This window comes from Myodes glareolus, chromosome 18, assembly GCF_982192425.1.
Source record: "Myodes glareolus chromosome 18, mMyoGla1.1, whole genome shotgun sequence".
Lineage (NCBI taxonomy): Eukaryota > Metazoa > Chordata > Mammalia > Rodentia > Cricetidae > Myodes > Myodes glareolus.
The window spans coordinates 48,603,078-48,628,577 of record NC_142043.1 but is presented as its reverse complement, the minus strand read 5'-3'; the positions used below and the strand labels follow the sequence as shown (position 1 = coordinate 48,628,577).

Below are 25,500 nucleotides of genomic sequence, written 5' to 3'. Positions count from 1 at the left end.
TAGGCTGCCTTGAACTTTTGGTAAGCCTTCTACCTCAGCTTCCTAAGTGCTGAGATTATAGGCATTCACTACAGTGGCCAGATGTCAAAGTACATTGTTTTATTAAAGAAATATTTGCCATCAATTATTGTGTGTGAATGCTTGTGCACACAGATGCCACAATGTATGTGTGGAAGTCAAAGGACAAATTATGGGCATTGGTTTTCCCCTTTGTCATATAAAACTCAGGTTTTGGGGCTTGATTCCAGGCATATACAGTCAATGAGCCTTCTCTCTGGCCCCAGACTGCCCTCTAAAGTAGTTCCAGTTTGTAAGATCTCCAGTAAGTTGTAATATTTTAAAAAGTTGTGTGATCAGATTGGTTTTTATCTTACTAGAATTTCATTAAGACATTTTCTTTTTATTTCTGAGTGGGGTGTGTGTGTGTGTGTGTGTGTGTGTATGTGTGTGTGTGTGTGTGTGTGTGTGTGTGTGTGTGTGTGTGTGTACCTCCACAAGCATGCTAAGGATATGGATACAAGTAGTCACAATTTTTTCCCCTGGGTGCTGGAGATCTGAACTGAGGTCCTCTCCCCAGTTCCCATAATGATATTTTCATACTTAGGTATCATTATATTTTGCTTGTATTTGCACCCTTTTTAACTCTTTTTCATCATTCCCCTTCCTTGCTAGTCTCCTCTTCTCCAAATAATTCCTTTCTACTTTCATTGACATTCATGTGTGCTAGTACATACATGTAGTTAAATATATATCTTTTTGAGATTATTTTACTTAATGTGATCAGATGAATGTTTTTAAAAGGTCACTTTGGTTTTCTTGTGCAAAGTAGAGTAGAAAGGAGGGGATATAGGCACTGGTGTGGAGGGGTGTGCCTGTGGACCTAGCTGCCTTGAAAGCTGAGGTAGGAGGACTGCTCAGGCTTTCTGGGTAGAGACCAAATCAAGCAACACAGAAGGACCCCATCAAAGCACACGTGAGAAAGGCTATAGGCCATTTTAAAGACGAGAACACTGTTGTTAGTGGTCACACAGCCCATGGCTGTATCTAGATGTTGGAACCTTTACTAGTGTGTGCTCATTATTAGTTGCTGCATTGCCAGCTGGAGGAGTGCTTTGTCATTGGGAAGCTGTTATCTCAAGTTACAGTGCTTATATATTTTCTTTGGAAATATTTATAGGAATTTCATAGCCTCTAATGCTAGTTAGTGCCAGGGTTACTCAAAAGTCTTACATGTTGTAACACATTCTGTCCAGACGCGATAGAGCAGAGGTTTTATGGTAATTAGGATAGTGTGATGACACTGGAACTTGAAGGGGTAGTTTAGACTGTGCAGGTTTCTCTCTGATGGAAGAGTGACTTACAGGTCTATCTAAAAGTTGCAGCTTTTCAAACCTGGATATAAGAAACTGACTTCTTATATTTTTGATAAGTTAGTATTTGATTATTATGTAGGTTACCTGTGGAAATGACAGAGTTATAGCATGTTCAAGTTCTTTTTTAATTTTAGTGCTAAAAATTAACATGAAGTTTATTCTCCAAATTGTGCGAACTTCAGTGTTAACTGCGTGTACACTGTACTCAGTTCAGGTTGTTGCCTTGATTTGCTGGCAGTATTGGGGATTGGGTGCATGTATGTTCGTTTTCATGTAGAATTTACTGTAGAATTAGTTTTCATGTAGAATTTAATACTTTTTAACTCATAGATGAGTAATTTGGTTGGCTTTAAAATCAAGTAATTAAGTTTGAATTTCAAAATGTAGTGACTGGCTAAGCATGATAATAACAAGCATTTTTATTTTGTTTCAGAGTTTTCTTGGAGGCTTTTTTGGTCCCATTTGTGAGATCGACGTTTCCCTTAATGATGGGGAAACCAGGAAAATGGCAGAAATGAAAACTGAAGATGGCAAAGTAGAAAAACACTATCTCTTCTATGATGGAGAATCTGTTTCAGGAAAGGTAAACTTCTGTTTGGCAAGTTACCTAATTTTAGGTTATTAGAATCAGTTACTAAAATATTCTGTGCTGTACATACATTTGGATGATTGTCCTTTTTCTGAAGGTCAGCTAAAATCCTTGATGTATTAATAGCAGTAACTGAAGATGCTTTTCATGGAAGGGTTCTAGGGTAGAGTCTTTGAATTTCACAGACATTGTTTTGCTGGTGACTGTATCTTGGGCTTTGGAGAATTTCTGCTTTAAATAAAGTTGAGTTGGAGAGATGTGGAGTAGTGGTCTGGTGTGGCATACGAAAGATTCTTTCTGACTTTTTGTAGCTCCCTCTTCTGTGCTCTCATGTCTCATTTGCCCTGTTTCTACATTCTGGGGGAGCGCTTCAGCTCCTTTGGAATGTGTGCATAATTAGATACATTTAAGCTCGCTCCTTCTATAAGACTCATACTTCTCTTGCCTTTTTGTTACTCAGTAATATGTAAAATTCTTTTCTCCTTCTTGTCTCATGTAACTCACGCTGGCCTCAAACTCCATGTGTTAAAACTGTGGGCCTTCTGCCTCTATCTCTGAAATACTGGGATTACAGGCATGAACTACCATACCTGTCTAACCCTGTATTGTTTTTAGAACCATTTTAGATTTTCAGAAAAATTGGGTAAAATTGAAAGCTTTTTATGTTGCCTCTTCTTCACCGTGCCTTACATAACAATACAATATTTGCCTGTTATTATTATATATTGAGGTAGGATCACGTAACCCAGGCTGACCTTAGACTACAGTGATTTAGTCTTCCTGCCTCAGCTTCCTGAGTTCTGGAATTGAATGCATAAACTATTATACCCAGTTTAGTGTGGTATAGTTTTACAAATAAATGAACCTAAGCCAGCCATAGTAGTATGTGACTATAATCCCAGTGCTTGGTGGAGACCTAAGGTATGGATGTTAGGGTCATCTTTAGTTACATAGGCAGCGCAAACCAACCTGTCTTAAAAACAAAACAACAACAAAACCCAAAAAGTAAAGAATGTAAAGAACTGAGAAATGATGAACCAGTATTGGGAGATGGGAGATTAGTTTATAATTTTAGTTAAGGTCCTTTTTTTTTTGGTGGGGGCGGGGTTTTGAGGCAGGGTTTCTCTATGTAGTGTTGGAACTCACTCTGTAGACCTGGCTGGCCTCGAACTCACAGAGATCTACCTGTTTCTGCCTACTAAGTGCTAGGATTAATGGTGTGTGCCACCACCGCCTGGCTAGGGTTCACTCTTGATATTACGTGTGTTGTGGGTTTTGATAAACACAAATTGTTTTGTATCCATCATTTAAAGTTCTTGCAGAATTATCCTATAATATCATGACTTAATTATCTTACAAATTCCCCTCTGTTTCACCTGTTTATACCTCACTGGCATCTCTACCCACACTAGTCTCCAAAGCCTATACCACTATGATTTTACCTTTTCAGAATGCCATATAGTTGGAATCATACATTATGAAGGTTTTTTTAGGTTACCTTCTATGTCTGTTTGATGTTTCTCAGTATCTTTTTATGATTTGGTAGTACATTTGTTTTTAACATTAAATATTACTCTTGTGCTAGCTGTGGCTCATGTCTATACTTTTAAGCATTTGGAGTGCTGAAAAGGCTGGTGGGTTGCTTCAGGATTGTGGCTACCCTCGCCTGCTTACATAGTAATTTCCAGACAAGCCTGAACTACAGAGTCAGGCTGTTTCAAAATACGTGTATGTCTTTTGTATGGATACCAGCATTTTGATTTTTTTCCATTCACCTGCTGATGACTGTCTTGACTGTTTGCAAATTCTGCTCAGTACTACTTAATTGACTCTCATATTGGTATGTATGACTTTATATATATTTTAAGATTTATTTTTATTTGTGTGTGTGAATGTGAGAGTGTGGGTATACAGAGAACATGTGGAGGTCAGAGGACAACTTTTCTGGCCTCTGTTTGCTCCTTCTACCCTGTTTTAGAGGCAGGGTTTCTTATTTTTCCCACCGGCTGCATATGTGAAGGTCTAGGTGATTATCCCATTTCCATTTTCTATCTGGCTGTTAGAGTGCTGGGCCTAGGATTACAGATACGAGCCACATCTGACTTTTTTACATGGTTTCCTTTCCTACATTCGTTCTGGAGCTTGCATGACAAGAACTTGCTGAGCCACTGGCCTCTTTTTGTATGTTTTTGGTAAGAGTCTTTTATAGCTGGTATGGTGATACACTCCAGTAATCCTAGCATTTGGGATCTTGAGTTTAAGCCAGTCTAGGCTACATAAGAGCCTGTCTAAAATTGGAAAAAGGATTTTATTTGGTTGTAGCATTGCCCCCCCCCTTTTTTTTGTGAGAATGGTGGTTGAAAAAGGGATTTTCTGTGTAGCCCTTGGCTGTCTTGAAATTCATTGTGTAAACTAGGTTGGTTTGAACTCAGACATCCAATTGCCTCTGCCTCCTTTGATTGAAAGTCTGTGTTTCTCCCCCAGTAGACTTTGCTGAACTGGAACTTAGTATATTCACCAGGCTATCCTCTTACTCAGAGATCTGCCTACCTCTGCCTCTACCTCCAGAGTGTTGGGATTAAAGATGTTCAACACCACGCCCAGACTTTCTTGTTTTTTAATTCCCTCTATTTTCTTGACTTTCCATTCACTTTTATTTCTGTCTTAATTAGCAGATGTTTGATGTTTCCTTTGTTCTTTTCAGATCTAGTCTAGACATTTTCCAGCTACAGTCAGGACACAAAGTTATTCTGTTTCCATTCACTTAAATTTTTAAATTATATGTCCTGCCCTGGTTCTTCATTCATTTGGAATTGATTTTGCTTTATTGTAAAAGTCAAACATGTCCCCACACTTGGATCTATAATTAACCCAGGGCATATACTGAGCCAGCTGTCCTTCCTCTCATTGTACTATAATGTCACCTTTGTCACAAAGCAAAGGTCACATGGGTCTATTCCGGCTTCTTTGTTCTGTTTTCTTGGCTTTTCTGTGGCACATACCTCTTTCTTTATTCCTCTTAAATATTCTAATTAAGTTGTAATTTATATACCATAAAATTGGCCCTAATCTAGTTCAGTTGCTACCTGCTGTATTTGCAGAGTTGTGCGCTTTCACCACTAACTTCAAAACATTTATCCCTCTGAACAGAAACAGTATCCACTACCTGCAAATCTTTCATCTACAAATCTACTTTGTTTCTCTATTGAGTTGTCTTTCCTGGACATTTCATAGAAATGGAGTCACACTGTGGCTTTGAGTGTGGTTCCTTTCACTGAGCATTCTCTTTTCAAGGCTCGGGTAGCAAGTGATCTACCTCATTCTCTTAAACTATATTTTAAATTTAAAAATATTTTAGTTCTATTCAAGAAAGATCTCTTGTCCTCTTTTATAAATGGCATTGACTTTGCTTACAATAAATTGACATTATTTCTAGATATTCTGAAGTCCTCTATGGTCTTCATATTAGTAACTCATTGTAAGGTTATTAATAATGATTAGTACATGTTTTGTTACTCTGATTTATCACAGGAAAATTTTTGCCTATTCAATTTTTGTTGGTATTGTTTCATTGAAAATATAAATAACAAGGATTTAAAGACATTTTCATGTTAAAAATTTTTTAAACATTTATTTATGTGGGGATGGGCAAGGATACATGCCATAGGATGTTTATAGAGATCATTGGATAACTTGTGGAAATTGAATTTTTTTTCTTTTATCATGTTAGGTTCTAGGATCAAACTCAGGTCAGCAATATTGGTGGCAAGTGCCTTTACTTAGTGAATTGCCTTGCCAGCCCTAATTTGTCATTTTAACCAAACAGCCTAATGGTATTGCTTGTGTTCTTTGTTTTGTTTTTTTCAAGGCAGGGTTTCTCTGTGTAGCTTTGGAGCCTGTTCCAGAAATCACTCTGTAGACCATGCTATAGCTGTATAAGTAATTGCATAAAGTCCTTTAATGACTGCATTATCGAGCATGCTTTCAAGATCCCCCTATGTAATAACATATGTTAGAAATCCATTTTGTGCCGGGCAGTGGTCGCACATGCCTTTAATCCCAGCACTCAGGAGACAGAGGAAGGCGGATGGATCTCTGTGAGTTTGAGGCCAGCCTGGTCTACAAGAGCTAGTTCCAGGGCAAGCTTCAAAACTATAGAGAAACCCTGTCTCGAAAAACCAAAAAGAAAAAAAAAAAAAAGAAAAGAAAAGAAATCCATTTTGTTCTGAATAATATTCCTGCTGTATTGTATCCATGTGGTGAAGGGTATGCCAAGTTGGCTGTGGTAGCTCACACCTGTAATCCCAGCACTTGAAAGGTTGAGGCAGGATAGTGGCCACAAGGTCTAGACTAGCTTGAGTGTAACACAGTACAAGTGCACTTTAGCAGTGAGTTAGAGTTAACGCCCAGCTTTACCCTCTCCTCAGAATAAAAGATGTTTCCATGTCTTAATGTGAGGATTTCAATTTGTAGCTGTAAACTTATGAACAGAGTTGCTGGTGTGTGCTAGCTCTGCTTCCCCTTGGAGGCGCTGACAGCATTTGGAGAGTTGCTGCATCACTGTTTTCTCTGGTGAGGGAAGACTCTAATTTTTCTTTATTCTTGACAACACTTGTAATTCTCTTTCTGTCTTTCTTTCTTTCTCTTTCTTCCTTCCTTCCTTTCTTCCTCCTTCCCTCCTTCTTTCCCTCCCTCCCTCCCTCCCTCCCTCCCTCTCTCTCTCTCTTTCTTTCTTTTGAGACAGTCTCTTGTAGCCCAGGCTGGCCTGCTGGATGACAGGTGTGTGCCACCACACGCAGATCTTGTGTGGTTTTCTTATTGTGTCTGTCTTAGTGTAAAGTCCTAGCTCATGGTTTGGAATTTTTTTTTCTTTATAAGACAGGGTCTCACAGAGCCAAGGCTGGCCTTGAACTGCTGATATTCTTGGCTCCACTTCCTAAGCGCTGTGTTTTTAGGCCTGCACCGCCATGCCTGGCAGCTTTATAGTTATTATTTGTTTTTGCTTTTTGAGACAGGATTTCTCTGTGTAACAATCCTGGCTGTCCTGGCTGTTCTCAGACTCGCTTTGTAGACCAGGCTTGCCTCGAACTCAGAGATCCGCCAGCCTCTGCCTTCTAAGTGTTGGGATTAAAGATGTGCGCCGCCACCACCCTGCACCTTTCCAGTTCTTGGTGTCTCTGCAGCACAAAAATTTAAAATTTTGATGAAATCCAGTTTATCTGTTTTTTAATTTTATTTTATTACTTGTAGTTTTGAGTAACCACAGCCTAAGTGAAGATCCTGAAGTTATGTTTGTATCTTCTACTAAGAATTTGGTTGCTGAGGGCTGGAGAGATGACTCAGTGGTTAAGAGTACTGCTTGCTCATCCAGAGGTCCTGAGTTCAATTACCAGCAACCACATGGTGGCTCACAACCATCTGTAGTAAGATCTGGCACCCTCTCCTGACCTGCAGGCAGAACACTATATACATAATAAATAAATCTGAGAGAGAGAGAGAGAGAGAGAGAGAGAGAGAGAGAGAGAGAGAGAGAGAGAGAAAGAGAGAATTTTGGTGTACTCGCTTAGGTCTTTATCCATTTTGAGTAAATCTGTTTGGTGTGAGGTAGTCTTCCAGTGTTGTTCTTTTGAATGTTAATATCCATTTGCCCCCTTTCCCTGCACAGTTTACTGAAAAGAGAATTGCTTCTCTGTTGCATTGTCTTGGTGCTCTTGTGCAAATACCTTTAAAAATTAAACCTCTTTTCTCAAAAAAATTTAAGAATATTTTTGAATTTATGTAAAAATTCTTATTTGTGTACAGCTTAATTTCTTTTATGTTCTGTTCTGTACCTTGTATTATAAATTTATAAAAAGGCAGAAAGTAAAAACTCTCTGAACTAAGAAGATCATCCTCTTTTATTTATGAAGTTTTCAGACAGCAGCCATAGAAAGGCATTGTTTTTACATAAAAAAACTAAAATAATTATTATTATTCATTAATTTTTAAGGTCTTTATGTAGCCCTGCCTGCCCTCGAAATCCCTATGTAGACAAGGCTGGCCTTGATCTCAGAGCTCTGCTTGCCTTTGTTTCACAAATGCAGTATTAAGGGTGTGCACTACTGTACCCAGCCTAAAAACAATTCCCGTCAGAGCAGTTAGGTGCTGCTGTTAAAACCGGTGGTTCTATAAATATAAGTTCCGTAACAGAAGGAGAAATTTGAGACCCTGTTAGATTTCATGAAGAAAAAGCAATTATAACTAATATCATTGCAATTATTTCAAAGTGACATCAGTATAAAAGTCAATTTTTATTGTTTCAACCTTGTTTTTTAAAAAGAATTTAGTATTATTTTTCTGTGCTTTGGTGTGAGGGTGTCAGGTCCCCTGGACCTGGAATTACAGACAGTTATGGGCTGCCGTGTGGGTGCTGGGAATTGAACCCGGGTCCTCAGCTGTGCTCTTAACCACTGAGCCGTCTCCCCAGCCCTCAGGCTTGTTTTCATAGGGCACTTTTACTATCTCATCTTTAGACAAGAACTTAGTGCTTGAAGATAGCAAAATACCTTGACCTGGTGGCACCGGGCTGCCCACACTGAATGGTGCTTTTTTCCTATTGCAGCAGTAAATGCTGCAGTGCATAAAGGTGTAGGCTTAGTCTGAGCTTATGGTTTGTAGCTGAGCTACTTAGGTGAGGAATGTGTATTCATCAGTGTTGATATGGACTGTTCTAGCAGAGCTTAGAAACATGATCTTAGATCATCACAGGAATCAGTAACAACAATGTACAAATGTTTCACTGTCTTCTGTGACACTGTAAATGATAGATGGTACATTGACATGTTTGTCTTAAACTCTCAGTCCCTCAGTAAATCATGAAGATAGCATTACTTGAGCCATGTACAGAATATCATATACTGACATATGAGCTTTGATACTGCTTTATTGATTTGAGCCAATATTGTGTAAATAGACCTGTTTTCCCTACATTCAGTTTTAAATACCTTTCAAACAAATAGCCTCACCCATTTCTACACAAAATCCTTAATTAGTAATAAAAGGGAAATAGCCACTTTAAATTGGAGAAACTGGATAAATGCCATTAACTGAGTGATTGGAATTAGCAGCACTCAGGTTGGGCAAACTGGCATGTAGCTAGGGATGACAACTCTGTTTTGTGATGCCAGCATCTGAGAGCTGGAGAAGTGTAAGGTCATCCTTGGATATATACGGTGCTCAAGACCAGCCTGGACTTCAGGAAACTTTTCTCAAACAAAGAAAAGCAGAAATATATTGCTAAAAATTTATAATCCTAGAAAATTTCAGACAGAACAAGATTAAGGGACATTATTGACCCATATTCTTGAAAACTTTAGTTATAAGTTGGTTTAAACCCACCCCAGACTCCCAAACGTATTTTGTTTAAAAAATTTATTTACTTTTGAGATAGTCTGTATTTGTAACCTAAGATGGCCTAGAACTTATTATGTAATCCAGGATGGGCTTGAATTCTTGATCCCTTTATCTCAGCTTCTCAGATTCTGAATTTGAAGATGACCGCTATCATATGTGTCATGAGCCTAAAATTCTTGGTATACGTGAAGCTGGTTTAAGTACTTGTCTTTCTTAAATATTTTTCTGACTTTTTTTCCCCCCAGAGTGAATAAGTTATTAAGGAAAATGAGACAGGGTTTCCCTGTAGCTTTGGAGCCTGTCCTGGAACTCACTCTTGTCGACCAGGCTGCCTTGAACTCACAGAGACCCGCCTGCCTCTGCCTCCTGAGTGCTGAGATTAAAGGCGTGCACCACCACCGCCTGGCTAGTTTTCTGACTTTTTGACAGGATTATTTGCCTAAATATAAAAACCAAAACAGAGCTTGAAAACTACAAAGGAGGGTCTGGTTGTGGTTTACACTTGTTATCTAGAGGCCAAGGCAGGAGATTTAGAGTTTGAATTGGTATGGACTTGGAGCATCTAATCTCCACATTCCAGGGAGGTGAATACATGAGCAGAGCAGATGTGGGCTGTGTGGTGGCCAGCTAGGGCTACTGCCTTCATACTTCTCCTCACGGATTTATTCAAGCCACAGGTGGTGTGCTACTGTCCAGTGACTCTTCCTTAGTATGCCCTGCCACCCCAAATCCAACTGAAGCTACCATGGTAGGTGATAGTATCCTGCAGTCAACAGCCAGGCTTCTCTCTTCTGCATTTCTCTCCTGTTATGTCTCTGCTCATTCTCTGAATCCAGTTCAGATGACGACCACAAGTTCAGTGTGGGAAGAAAGAGACAACTCTGCATCAAATCTTTTAATTCCATGGCATATTCTCTCTGTCTCTCTGTCTCTTCTCTCTCCCTCCCTCCTTCCCTCCCTCCCTCCCTTCCTTTTTCTTTTTGGGACAAGGTTTCTCTGTGAAGCCATGGCTATCCTAGAACTTGCTCTGTAGACCAGGCTGGCCTCAAGCTCACAGAAATCTGCCTGTCTCTTCTTTCCTAGTTCTGGAATTAAAGGTGTTCACTACTACTGCCTGGCTGGCATATTTTCTTGAGACAGAAAAGGCTGAAAGTTGATAGATTGCATCCACATATTTTTTTCATATTAAATTTCTAAGTTTAAGGGGCTGAGGAAGTATGTAGCTCTGTTGGTAGAGTGCTCACATGCACAAAGTGCTGAGTGCTTCAGTCCGCATTACCACATAAGTGGGACATGGTGGCACATGCCTGGAATCCCCGTACTTGGCAAATAGAAACAGTAGACCATAAGTTCACAGTCATCCTCAGCTATATAGAAAGCATGAGGCCAGCCTGGGTTAGATACCTTGTCTCAAAAATAAACAACAATTTATAAGTTTAGTATTTCCTTTTGGCAGGTACATCAGTCTAAGAATTTTGAGGTGGTGCAACTCAAAAGTAAGACAGGGATGGAGAGTTAGCTCAGTGGAAGGATACTTGGTTAGCATGAACAAGGCTCAGGGTTCTATTCTTAGCACTGAAATATGAATAAATGGGTTCATGCAAGATAAACCATACTTAAAATTAATTTATATCTTAAGAAGTTTCACATTTTAACATGAGTTACAGACTTAAGTTAATAAATGTTTTAACTTTTATTTTTTTCTTTTGTTTTTTGAGGCCAGGTTTTATACTGGTCTCAAACTGAGTAAATAGCTCTGACTGGTTTTGAACTCCTGATCATCCTGTCTCAGCCTTCTAACTGCTGGATTACAGATCTGAGCCACTGTGTCTGGTTTAATGAAAGTTGTTATTTAGGCTAGAAATTATAGCAAGTATATTGTTCATGGTTATAAAAAACTGAAAATTATCTTTTAGGTTAATTCTTGGAATCAGTGGTTATTCCACATTAAAATATTAGTCCTAGAATTGTTTCATTATCTGACTAGACATATGGGTAGGTGGAGATTTCCTTGAGCCTTTTAATATTTCTCTTGTCTGAGGGATTCCTTCTCAATAAAGTGGTACTTTCTTTGTGCAAGTAACAGCTTCTTCAGTGACTGCCCTGGTGCTGTGGTCACTGCCTTTCACACCTCTTGAATGAATGCCTCAAGTACTCAGAGATTACATTTATCTGGAAGGAATCTGGTAGGCGCACTCAAAGGACTGTTAACATCTCTGACAATTTCATGTTTTGGCAGGTAAACCTAGCCTTTAAGCAGCCTGGAAAGAGGCTAGAGCATCAAGGAATTAGAATTGAATTTGTAGGTCAAATTGGTGAGTTTTAAAATAGTATTCTTTTTTCTTTTGATGACTGAAGAGGGTTGGATTTAGCAGTTAAATAATTGAATTAGAACTTAGCTTTACAAAAGGAAGAAACTGATTATATGTAATAAAAGAGGACCTAGTATAGTAAATCATGTATCTCAATTGTATTTAATGATATGTGACTCATTCTGCGTTTGTTCTTAGACTCTACTATAAAAAATTAAAGAAGTTAATGTAAACTACCAGCCTTGAAAAATAATCACATGTCTCCTATCTACCTTCGTTTTTCATCAGTTTCACTCACAATGACCACTTCACCTCCATCTTTTGTTTTCTAATACCCATGTCATTTGTCTCCTGAGCTAGACCTACAGCCAGACTCCGTCCTGAACAGAAAATTCCACATACAAAGGAAAGGAACAATTTCCTCTTCACTTAGATTGGATTGTGTACATTTCCATGTGGGTGCTTTGGAGACACTCAAGTTAGCAGAAAGCAAAACTATATATACATTTTTTGGTATTGAAGAGTCAGGAAAGAAAGTATGTCTTACCAGGACTCTCTCCATAGCTAGGTTTAAAATCCAGCTAATTTTTTACTGTACTTTTTAAAAAAAGTACCAAAGCTGGAATGGTGGATATTTATCTATTATGGATAAGATTGTACTCAGGAACAAGTTATAGAAATTAATTGATAGTTGATTTTATTCTTTTGTGCATTATAGTTTTATCAAAGTAATATATTTGTCTAATAAAACAGAACAGAATTGTATTTAAAGGGAAGATGCTCAGATGACTACTGGGATGTGTCTGCTTCATATTAGGAAGTACAGTTACATGAAAAGAAATGAGGACTTCTCTATCAGAAGGAGTCATTGTGTTAGACTGGAGTTTATCTATGCCCAAGTGGATGTAATGAGGGAACAAAATTGAGATTATAGCTCTAGATTATTAAAGTAGAAGCCTATTTAGCTAATTTCTTTCATAAAAAAACATTTGTTTAAGCAATAGAAGCTTGGGTTTTATTGAATTGGTATTAAATATAATTGGTCTTTTTGCTGTTTTAAATTTCTTAGAACTTTTCAATGACAAGAGTAATACTCATGAATTTGTAAACCTAGTGAAAGAACTAGCCTTACCTGGAGAACTGACTCAGAGCAGAAGTTATGATTTTGAATTTATGCAAGTTGAAAAGCCATATGAGTCATACATCGGTGCCAATGTCCGCCTGAGGTATGGATGTGTATTAGAAATTATAACAATCAAAACTAGAAAACCATGCTACTGCCGATGTCTTTATATAAACTTGTAATTACAATCCTGGAATGAAAGGCTTAAGATTTAAAAATTCTGTTATGTATTATGTTTCACCTGATTTGATAATGATTTGCAGTAATCATGGCTGTTAGCATTACAGATTCAGAGATGTTTCAGTTTTATAATCCCCTTGTATGAGTTTTTGGTATTAGTTAGTTTAGATCTTTAGTTTCCTAATGAACTTCATTCAGCATATGTAAGAAGAGATAACCTAGAGTCTTAATGGTCAGGGTTACACAAGCAAAGGGCAGAACTGAAGTAGGATTTCAGTTCTCTTTAACCTTGGTTTGTCTTTTTATTCTGTGTGTGGGCACCTGCATGCCACTGTGTACATACAGAGGTCAGAGGACAACTTCCAGTTGGTTCTCTCTTTGCACCATATGGGTCCCAGGAGTCGAGCTAAGGTTGTCAGACTTGCCAGCAAATGCTTGTAGCTGTTGAGCCCCCTCATTCACAACATTTCAATACTTGAATCTTAATGAAGCAGGTCCCAGGGCAGCCCTTTTCTGTTTCACATGGTATTATTCATTTGGGATTGTGTTTGCCGGCACAAAAGCTAATAATGCTGCCTCAACTAGAGGCTTTGAAAAAGCAAAATGGTGACATGGGGAGGCTTTTTAAACAGCTGATGGATGGTCCCCTAAGGCTATTTCAAAAGGTTTTATTTGTAAAATTGAATTGTGTATTTTTTCATGTTGTCAACATTAAAAAAATAAATTGGAAAGCTAGAAATTTAGCATAGGTAGAGTACATGCTTAGCTTGCAAGGGCCTTGAATTCACTCCCTAGTCCCAAAGCACCCTCAAATTAGAGTTCCTTTCTGAGTAAACAAATGGAGTAGGTGACACTTGGTCCCATCAAGGAGAAAGCTGAATTAGTTGGCATTTGCTTACTGAAGCACCCGAATTTAATCTGTCTAGGTGGTTCATTTCATCTTCTCATTAACTTTCTAGGTATTTTCTTAAGGTGACGATTGTGAGAAGGTTGACAGACTTAGTGAAAGAGTACGATCTTATCGTTCACCAGCTTGCTACCTATCCTGATGTCAACAACTCTATTAAAATGGAAGTGGGCATTGAAGATTGTCTGCACATAGAGTTTGAATATAATAAGTCAAAGTAAGTATCTGAGTAGTCACTTCTGCATCCCTGTGACCAAACTAACTGACAGAGTCAATGTAGAGCAGTGAAGATTGCAGACTTGTTTTCTGACTACTTGAGCAATAATACATGTGCGCTGTTGACAGTTTAAATTATATAGAAGTGAAAGGAGGAAAATCACTAATCACATAATTTTCGTCTTTACCACTAACCACTATTAATGTCTTTCTTGTGTGTCTTCTCAAAGGTAAAAAGGGGTGGTAGACATGCCTTTTATTTTGTACTTTTAATAAATGATCTCATTTTATTTATTGTGTAATGCCTTTTGTTGTTGTTGGTGGTGGTTTGAGAAAGGGTCTTAACTATATAATTCTGGCTGGCCTGGAACTCACCATGTGGGCCAGGCCTTGAATTTATAGAGATCCACCTGCCTCTTTTTCGGAGTGCTGGGACTAAGGGTATACACCACTACTTCTGGTCTGTGTTGTTACGGAAGATGTGAAAGATGTGAAGATGCCAAGGAACAGGTCCATGAATGATACAGTGATCCATAGAAGTCTTCACATAGGTAGTGGTCCCTATTCAAAATAGTTTGTTTTGAATTTGTATTTTTGAGATGAAAAGTTTGCTATATAGTCCAGGCTGGTGTCAAACTCATGGTACTCCTGTCTCAGTTGTGATTTTAAGGCATGTAACCGCCATACTCAGTGTCACAGTATACTCATATGTGGTCTGATATGTTTTATCCATAAAAAGTTCTTCATAAAAAAGTTCATTTCCTATTATATTGAATCGAATTGTACAATTGATAAAATTATATGATGTAAAAAACCTCTATGATACCATTATACCTAAAATATTAGTGACTCCTTAATATCACCATGTATCTGATAGCATTCTTGAATTCCTACTTTTCTTTCTTTCTTTTTTTTTTTTTTAAGACATAGCTTCTTTGTGTTGCCCTGGCTATCCTGGAACTCACTCTGTAGGGCAGACTAGCCTTAAACTCAGAGATTCTCCTGTCACTTCCAAGTTTACATCACTGATACTGTCATATATGCCTTTGGAACTGCCCATAAAATTATTAGGCTGTTTGAAACCTAAAAAGCTGTCACTGAAGCATTCCTTCAGATTTCTGTCTTCATCAGTGCCTGGGTTATTATATTGATACCTAGTTCTGGGAGGAAGCAGAAAATACTGAGTATTATGGGGGGGGTTCTCAAATTTATTACTTCATGATTTCATGGCTTATTTATTAAATACAATGCAGCAAACAACCCCTGAGCGTAGTCCCTGGATCTCTTTGACTATGTGATTGGTTAGCTGCTCTGTTCAGCACTTATCACACTAATACTACGGAGTTCTGAGTAAGGACTTTAGTGCTGAAAACATTAATATATTGTTACATAAACATCAAGCATAAGAGCTTAACTTTTTATTCAGTTAAGTGCTTGAGTGCTCTGGAAACTAACTTTTTTGGTTTTGTTTTTTGAGACAGGTTTTCTCTGTGTTGCCCTGGCTATCCTGAACTCACTCTGTAGACCAGGCTGTCCTGGAACTCACAGAGATCCGCCTGCCTCTGCTTCCTAGGTGCTTGGATTAAAGGTGTGTGCCACCACTGCCTGGCTATGAAAACTAACTTTTAAAGAGAGATCATTAATTGGACTGGCTATTGAGTTCCCCAGGTATATTTGACTATCAAGTAAAAGTTTGATTTCATATTTGCATAATGAACTGATTAATACTGTTTGAGAAAGGACATTAAAGAATATGGATAGTCTCAATAGTATTTTGAGATAGTTATTTTCCTTGAGGTAATCTATTACCTTTTTAAACTTGTTTCTTTTATTTTTTTGAAACTGAAGTGTATGATACATATTCTTTCCAAATAGGTATCATTTAAAGGATGTGATTGTTGGAAAAATTTACTTCTTATTAGTAAGAATAAAAATACAACACATGGAGTTACAACTGATCAAGAAAGAGATCACAGGAATTGGTAAGTCGAAGAAAAAATTTAATTAAAATTAAAATTCCTTGTTGAAAATTTAGAAGTCATAGAATGTTAACAAAAATTTGGAATCTACATTAGATATTAACTTTACTATTTAGTATTTTGCTGTAATTCAGTGCTTTTAAAAAAGTTCTTGAGCTGAATATAATGGCAAGCCTGTCTAGACTGAGACCAGAGCATCACTTGAGCGCAGGTATTAAGACCAGCTTGATTGTTAAAATGAAATTTTTAAGGACTTATTTATTATGTATACAACATTCTGCCTCCATGTATGCCCGCACGCCAGAAGAGGGTGCCAGATCTCATTACAGATGGTTGTGAGCCACCATGTGGTTGCTGGGAATTGAACTCAGGACTTCTGGAAGAACAGCCAGTGCTCTTAACCACTGAGCCATCTCTCCAGCCCCCGTTAAAATGATTTTGTAATGGGCACTTAGAAATATCTGATCTTTTTTTCTTTAAAGACAAGGTGTTGCTGCCTCTAACTTTTCTTGCCTTAGTTTCCAAGTACTGAGAGTACAGGGAGGCTGAAAAAGAAGCCAGGCTGGCTACATAGCCAGACCATGTCTCAAAACACAAAACAGCTGGCGATGGTGGCGCATGCCTTTTACCCCCAGCATTTGGGAGGCAGAGTCAGGTGGATCTCTGAGTTCGAGGCCAGCCTGGTCTACAGTGCAAGTTCCAGGACAGCCCCGGACTGTTTCACAGAGAAACCCTGTCTCAAAAAAGACATTAAAAAAAAAAAAAACCAAAAACCCAACAACATGCATGGCAAATGCTGTACTGCTGAACTTCACCCTTAGTTCTTAATATAGCTGTTTTTATTTTAAACTTTGAATTGACCTCATTTTTTTAGATATGGGTTAAAATGTCATAGAGAATTAATCCCAAAGTTTTATATGTGTGTCATTTAAGTATTCAGCTTGGTGTTTTCTCTATGTTAAAATTGACTCTGTGGGAGATAGTTTGAAAATTTCAGAGAAAACCTTGATATAATAGTCAATTATGTATGTCACTGCCTCTCTTTTAGCATATAGTAGAAAGGATGGCCGGAGCTATGTGAGGCTGACAGAGCTGCATCTACCTGTGGGGAGACAAGCATGCAGCTGAGTGATAAGAGTAGAACAGAACGTAGAAGGGAATGGCCAGCAGAGCATAAGGTAGCACTGCAGTAATTAGCTGAAACAGGACAGAGATTTTACTTCTGGGAATGTTAAAATCAATGTCATTTCTGCTGTTATACTAGGACCCAGCACCACAACAGAAACAGAAACAATCGCTAAATATGAAATAATGGATGGTGCGCCCGTGAAAGGTAAATCAGTCTCATTCATCTGTTCTTTTCTAATTGACAAACGTCTTCCTGAACATCCCTGGCTGGCCCTGTAACTTTCTCCATAGACCAGGCTGGCCTTAACTAACTGGTGGTGATCCTCGTGCCTCTGTCTCCCATGTGCTGGGGTTATAGGTGTGCACCACTGCACCTGGATTCATTTACTTCAAAATATTTTTTTAATTAATTTTTTTTATGTGTATGGATATTTTGTCTGCATGTATGTGGGTACCATGTGCATGCCTGGTACTTGTGGAGACCAGAAGAGAGCATCGGATCCCCTGAGCTGAAATTACAGACAGTTGTGAGCTGCTGTGTAGGTGCTGGGAATCAAACCTGGTCCTCTAGAAGAGCAGCTCTTAAACTGCTGAGCCGTCTCTCCAGCCCCTAAAAATCTTTTTGTACATGATTTATTCATGTGTGGGGAGGGGGTATGTGTTTGCAGTGGCATGCATGTTGATGTCATAGAACAACTTGTAGATGGTTCTCTGCTCCTTCTATGTCCTCAGGCTTGGTGGCAAATGCCTTTACTGCCTCAGCCTTCTTGAAGCCTTTCACTTAATTCTTCTGTGTATGTGGATGGCAGTGTTCATGGCAGCTGAACTTTACTCTTCATTCAATGTGAAAGTATGAATTCTTAAAATTAATAATGCCCAGGCATAGCAGCACTCACCTTTAATCCCAGATTTTAGAAGACAGCAGCAGATTTTGTGACTTTGAGGCCAGCCTGGTCTACATAGAGTTTCAGGATAGTCAAGGCTACATAGAAAGATCCTGTCTCAAACAAACGAACAAAGCAACAACAACAAAAAAACACAAAAAAGTTAAAAACAAAAAGATTACAATGATTTTTTTTCTTTCAGTGCTAGAGGTTAAATCCAAGCCCCTCATGCATGCATGCTAGGCAAGCACTGTACTACTGTGATGTGATATATATCTATATATCCCATCTTTTAACTTAAAAAAAAACCTTTCATTTTATTATTATTATGTGTGTTTCAGTGCAGACACTTGTGCCATGGCTATGTGTGGAGGTCAGAGGACAACTTTCAGGATTTGGTTGATTTTTCTCTTTTCTCTGTGGGTTCCAGGAATGGAGTTCAGGTTTTCAGACTGCACAGCAAATGCCTTTCCCTTCTAAGCCATCTGGCTGACTGGCCCTTTGTTGTTGAGATAGAATCTCCCTAAGTTGCCCGGGAGGCATTGAATTTTATGGTCTTTTGTTTTAGATAAGGTCAAGCTGGTCAAAATTACTCTGTAGCCAAGGATGACTTTGAACTTCTGATCTTCCTGCCTCCTCCTCCAGAGTGCTAAGGCTACAGGCATGCACACCAAGGCCTGTTTACATTACTTGATAACCTTTCTTTGGTAGGCCTGTGAAACCCGTATTCTGGTTGGTTTTTGTTAACTTGATACAAGCCTACATATATTTGGGAAGAGAGAATCTTAATTGCAAAAATGCCTTTGTAAGATTGGCCTGTCAGAAAGTCTTTTCTTGATTAATGATGGATGTGGGAAGGCATACCACGCTGTGGGTGGCACCACCCCTTGGCAGGTGGTCCTGGGTTGTATAAGATAGCAAAGTGGAGCAAGCTATGGCAAGAGCAGGTTAGTAAGCAGCATTCCTCCAGGGCCTCTACTTCAGTCCTGCCTCTAGGTTTCTGCTTGGCTTCCCTCAGGAGACTGTGATTTGGGATATGTAAGCCAAATAAACCCTTTTTCTACTAAGTTGCTTCTGGCCTTAGTCTTTATATTAATAGAAGGTAACCTAAGACATGTCCTTAGGTTTTCTTACTCTAGTAGAAATTACTTCAGAAAGGAGCTAATGTTTGTTGAATGCCAATTGTGAATAAGACATTGTAGTTTTTAGGTGTCATTAAGTTCCTTACTATTCTTTGAACTACTTATGTCTTTTCAGATGAAAAAGTGCAAAGAATTGAAAACATTTGCTACAGCTGATAGAGTCACTGTCACTGTATAGTTGGCATTTGACCCAGGCCCCCACACATACACTTTTGTTCAATGCAATATTAGGTTATAAAATACCAGAACCTCAAATTTTTATATAAAATACAGATTTTGTGTAAATGAAATCTTAGCCCTCAGGTTGCTGAGGCAGGATGATGGCTGTGCATTCAAAGCCAGCTTGGGTTATAGTGTGGCTACCTCAAAAAAAAAAAAAACAAACTTACAAACAAAGGTTAAATAATGGGGGCCAGACAAGATGGCTCATTGGGCAAAGGTGCCTTTGTGGAGGGGCTCATTAGGTCATACATCAGAACCTACAGGCAGATAATGGGTGCTGGGGAGGAAGGGACATTTTCTTCAGTGGTGTAGTCACTAGTAAGATGTCCACACTTGTGTAAATAATGCTTGCTCCTGTAAGTAACCCTAATTGAACTCATTGGTTCTCTCTCTCTCTCCCCCCCTCTTTCTCTCTCTCTCTCTCTCTCTCTCTCACACACACACACACACACACACACACACACACATGATGAAATTAGAAGAGGTGACTAACTGGGAAGAGGAAATATATCAGCAGGGGATGGGGTTGGAAGGGTATATGAGAGTATACTGAAGAGTAAACATGATAATGATCAAAACACATTATATACATGAAAGTCTCCAAATGGAAACCATTACTCATAATTTATGTATGCTACTTCAAATATTTAGATAATACTAAATACACATGGCTCGGCATGGTGTTTCCATGAATGTTAACCCAACATTTGGAAGGCAGAGGCAGGAAGACTTGAGAGTCAAGTCTAGTCTTTACTATTTAGGGAGACCCTATTTCAAAAGAGGGCCAGGGTAGAGAAAAAGAGGGACAAAGGGAGGATGTGGAAGATAGAAAATATGAGAATCTCAGTAACGTTTTTCTTCCTGGTATTGAAGACTGAACATAGAGTTATGAACATGCTAGGCAAGTATTCTACTACTGAGCTGTCTCTCCAGTCTATTATATTTTTAAATGACGGTGTGTCATTCTTTTTTTTGTATGTTCATGTGTGCATGCATGTGTGTGTGCATGCCAGAGTCAACCATGGATATCATCCCTAAGTAGTGCTGTCCACCTTAGTTTTTGAGACGACTCTCTCATTGGGATCTGGAAATTTAGGGCCTCTGGGATCTACCTGCATGTGGTTTCCCAGTGCTGGGGTTAAGAGTACATGCCAGCAGGCCTGGCTTTGTACACAAGTGTTGGGAAGTGAGTTCAAATCCTCATGCTTGTGCAGTAAGTACTTCACCAACTGAGCTGTTTCCCAGCTGTGGGGCATCATTCTGTACATTTTTTTTTGCCTTAGATGAATTATAGACATTATATACCATGAAATTATGATAAAATTCAAATCAGAAGTGCAACTATTTCTATACACTTACTGGCTGGCACTGTTGTAATCTCTTCATATATTTTAACCTCCCATCATAGTCCTAACAGTTTCCCTACAAAATGTCATTGTTACTGCCCATTTCACAGATGAGAAAGTTGAAACAGTGGATAAATTCCACAATCCAAGGATTCCTGGCCTGAGCAGGTTGTTCTATGACAGTGAGTCTCAACTAGGGTCAGCTCTCTGAGAGACACTTGACATTGTCCTGAGAAATTTTGTGCTGTCTGCTGCTGACATCTGGTGGTGTTACTAAACATGTAGGACTGACCCACAAGGTCATCTGTCCCCAGATATCAGCAGTGACAAACTAGACACTGCTTTTCTCAGGTGGGTGGAGCCAAAGCACTGGTATCCACTTGACTTCTTAGTCCTAAGTTTTATGTGATTATATTTAATTATTTGAGAATAATGGATATTGCTTTTCTTTCAGGAGAATCTATTCCAATAAGATTGTTCTTAGCAGGGTATGACCCAACTCCCACAATGAGAGATGTGAACAAGAAGTTTTCAGTAAGGTACTTTTTGAACCTGGTGCTTGTTGATGAGGAAGACAGAAGGTACTTCAAGCAGCAGGTAAGGCTTCAATTTTAGGGTAGATATGATAACATCTAGAGAGCCTTTCCTCCTCTGAAGCTTACTGTGTTGAGCAAGTATGGGGGGGGGGACACACCAAATGCTTACTACAGAAGTAGGTGTTGTAAGAGATCTTTTCAGCCATTCCACACCACTAGAGAGCTTCACTGTCAGCCCTTTTGTTTTTCTTCTAAGCAAGCTTTTTACCCCTGAATAAAGCCACTTACTATTTATGGTATCAGGAAAAATAAAGAACAGAGGATGATTAAAAGCCAACAAAAAGTTTAACACCACTGTGATTACTTTTTCAGATACATTTAGGTATGTTTTGTTTTGTTGGTGTTTTTGTTTTTCAAAACAAGGTTTCCCAGTAGCTATGGAGCCAGTCCTGGAACTCGCTCTGTAGACCAGGCTGGCCTTGAACTCACAGAGATCAACCTGCCTCTGCCTCCCGAGTGCTGGGGTTAAAAGCATGTGCTATCACTGCCCAGCGATTTAAGGTATGCTTTATATCATACTTTTTCTTTTGTTTTGGGATGGAACCCTTCAGCCTTGGGCATACTAGGTAAGCCCTATTCCTTCATCCCTCCCTGCACTTTTTTTGACAGAGGTTTTACTAAGTTTCCCAGGTCAGCCTTATATTTACTCTGTATCCCAGGCAGGCCTTGACTATTTAGTTATTCTGCTTTAGCATGCAGCAGTCCTAGCATTTAAGAGTGTCTTGACTGTGTTTCTACTATCATATGTAGATACCTTCCTAGCACCTGTCTCCATCGTGTCCTGCACCACCTCTTTCCATTGAAGCCTGGGCTTGTAAATGCTAGGCTGGCACTCTTTGACTGAACTACATCCTCAGCTCTCTATTTTTTATTTTTCTAGTTTTTTTAGACAAGGTTTTGCAGTGTAGTTTAGGGTTACCTCAAATTCTCAGTCCTGCCTCACCTCTTACTGAGTTGATAGGTATGATATATCTGTCTCCATGCCCAACTATCATTTATTCATTCTAATGTCTGTAGTTGATAGATTTTGAGATTGTCATTTTATTTTTAATTAGTTGTTATGTCCTGTAGAACACCCAGTTCTGACACTTTTTGTTAAGTGTAACATAAAACTTTTCATTAGAATTAAATAGTCTTTACAGCATCTTGAATAAGGCTGTAATTAGAATGGTCTTCAGTGTGATGTGGATTAATAAAAGAGTGTTTCATAGCCAAGTTAGAAATTATTCTGTACTAGCTGGGCATGGTGGCTCATGCCTGAAATTCTAACAGTTGGAGGCTGAAACAGGAAAATCACAGAGTTTGAGACTAACTTGGGCTACACAGTAAGAACTTGTCTCATAAGAACTAAATAAGGGGCTGGAGAAATGGCTTATCAGTTAAGAGCACTTGTCGCTCTGCAGAGAATCCAGATTTGGTTCCTAGCACCCAGACTGTGGGTCATACGGCCTTCCTAGGCACCGAGTACGCGCACATGATGCACATACATACATGCAGGCCAAACACCCGCACACAAAGAATAAATCTAAGTAAACAAACAAAAGGCCAGCCAGTTATGACTTCAACCAGGAATTTAGAAAAGAGATTTCGGGTTTGACTGGTAGACAGCACCATGGGGATTGGAAGGCATTCCTGGGAAGAGGCACAGCAAGCTTAGTTGGCATGCAGTAACTCAGTTTGGGAGAGACATTTAGGGAGGGAAGGAGTTAGTAAATTAGCATAAGGTATGGGTGGCTTCACATGTTTGGAATTTTATCCTGGAGGTACTAGGATCTATCAAAGAACGATACAAGCAATATTTATAAAACAGATAATGTGGGAGCTGGAGAGATGGCTCAGCAGTCAAGAGCACTGACTGCTCTTCCAGAGGACCTGGGTTCAATTACCAGCACCCACATGGCAGCTCACAACTGTCTGTAACTCCAGTTCCAGAGAATCTGACACCCTCACACAGGCATACTTGCAGGCAAAACACCAATACACACAAAATTAAAAAACAAAACAATAGACAACTTGATGTCCAGTAAATGATTCACTGGGTAAAGATGCTTGCTGCCAACTCAGAAGACCTGAATTCATTCCCCAGAACCCAAAGGTGGAAGGAGTCAGAAGTTCTTTAGCCTGTGCATGTATGCTGTGGCACACAGTGCATACACACATGCGTGAAATGTACAAATAAAAGTAATGTTTCCCAGAACAAGAAAAGCTGTTTCCCAGAAAGTAGGTTCCGTGTTCTAAGGCCATGACAAGGGCTTGACCTTGAATGAAAGCAGTGGAACCACAGCAGATTTAGGGAATTCTCTAAAGCAATAACAACTAAGACTTCATGCTAGGGTAGATTTTTTGGTGGTGTTGAACGTGAGTGCAGGTGGGAGAGAACAGGAAGAGAGAATCAGGACGGCTGGAGACTTTGATAGGGAGGGGGGAATTGAGATTGTTTTACAGCTTGTTGCAGCCAGTATTTTCATAGTAAAAATCTAAGCCATAACAGAGAACTCCACTTACTACTGCTATCTTATATTTTCCCCTAGGAGATCATCCTGTGGAGAAAAGCACCTGAAAAACTGAGAAAACAGAGGACGAACTTTCACCAGCGGTTTGAATCTCCAGAATCACAGGCATCTGTGGAACAGCCCGAGATGTAAACAGAATAGGACAAAAGCAGCAAGAACAAGAACTGTAGCCAAGAGCTGAAGCTCAGTGGACTAGAGATGGTAACAGCCTGGGGAAAGTCCAACTCTGTCTGCTAGTCTTCCTTATCCTCAAGTGCTGCGTTTATCTTACAGTATGATTAAAGATTCTTTGTGTATATACATTTTAAAAAGTGCTTTCTTGGAAACACTGGAGAATTCTTAAGCTGCCTTTTTTGTTTTCTTTTTTACTGCACACTGATAAGCACTCAGATGCATCAGCAAAAACATTAAGGATTTTCATGTGAGTAGGCTGGTATTTGTAATTTTGTTTTCTTTATGCATAATGTTGAAAATTTTCTCTTTTTTCATGCTAATGATTACCTCTTATTCTCTATGTGCAAAAAATTAAATATTTTTTTTTGTTTAAGTAAAATGAGAAAACCTGAGCAGCCCTTATGTCTTGCATAGTTTTAAGGCATGGCTGGCTCCTCAGTACTTTTGAGAATTGTTTTTACATGTGTATCAGAAACCAACCTGGTGATGCATGGTAGATGCTTCTGGATCTGCCATTTCACGGCTTCCTGAATTTTAATCTTTAGGTCTTCTGAGGTGTATTAAAACTTTCCAACCAAGAGAGTACATGGCATATGGTTGTGGCCCTCTTCCCCCATGTTAACCTGTTTTGCTATTTCTGTATTACCATGTAGGTTCTGCAGTGTGGAGCTCACACATTGGCATTTTAAAACGCCTTAACCCTGTATCATTTTTCCATAAATACTTTGAAACGTGTATATGTTTTTTAATTTAAGGACTCTTCGCCATGTGTATGCATATATTCCTTTGGGGATAAGAGGACCCGTGAAGCGTATACAAGGATCCAGATCTGGACAGTTTCTTGTTAACTGGAACATTGGCTAGTTCAATCTCACTTAAACATCACCTAGTCCATTAAAAAAAAAAAACACTAAATTCAGGTCATTTGTTCAGTGTCTCTGAAGAAGGTGGCTGCAGTCATCTGAACACAGATACACTAATGTGGAACATGGGGGCAAGACAAGCCTGCTGTGTGGGAGTTACTCAGAGTTTATTTTTCTTTCCTACCAGTATTCCTTGACACACCTCAGAACAAGTTTTGTCAGTTAACCTTACTTTCTGAGGAAGCTGAACAGCCCAAGTTACATTTCTTTAAATCTATTTTACTATGATGGCACTTTGATAAAATGGTCAGCAACCATCCCTGGCCAAGGTTCCACATACCACGTCCTGGAGCAGCTATTGTAAATGTGGATTTCTAAGAATGGCCATGTTTCCCTTCATGTAAGTGCCTGTTCAGAGTTTCAAATTTTCAAAATGCCAAATATTTTCATGGTCATGCATGTAGTAATCTAGAAATATTCAGAGATTTTGAAAACCAATTGTATTTAACCAGCCTCAAGTTGTGCAACTATGATATATATAATAAATAATTTGAAACAAAA

At 39.0% G+C, this 25,500-nt stretch overlaps 1 protein-coding gene across 1 annotated transcript; it reads left to right on the top strand.

The window, feature by feature from the left end:
• Positions 1 to 25,500, top strand: Vps26a (VPS26 retromer complex component A). The gene is made up of 9 exons (XM_048451636.3): positions 1 to 20; positions 1,807 to 1,956; positions 11,594 to 11,669; positions 12,736 to 12,892; positions 13,929 to 14,093; positions 15,968 to 16,074; positions 17,336 to 17,404; positions 21,248 to 21,390; positions 23,921 to 25,500. Exons 2-9 carry the CDS (start codon positions 1,879 to 1,881, stop codon positions 24,032 to 24,034), a joined length of 909 nt encoding a protein of 302 aa, XP_048307593.2. The 5' UTR covers positions 1 to 20; positions 1,807 to 1,878; the 3' UTR covers positions 24,035 to 25,500.

Coding starts and splice junctions, on each gene's coding strand:
- Vps26a (XM_048451636.3), top strand. CDS start 1,879: ATGGCAGAAATGAAAACTGAAGATGGCAAAGTAGAAAAACACTATCTC. Junction 16,075..17,335: donor GAAAGAGATCACAGGAATTG/GTAAGTCGAAGA, acceptor CTGTTATACTAG/GACCCAGCACCACAACAGAA. Junction 17,405..21,247: donor GGATGGTGCGCCCGTGAAAG/GTAAATCAGTCT, acceptor CTTTTCTTTCAG/GAGAATCTATTCCAATAAGA.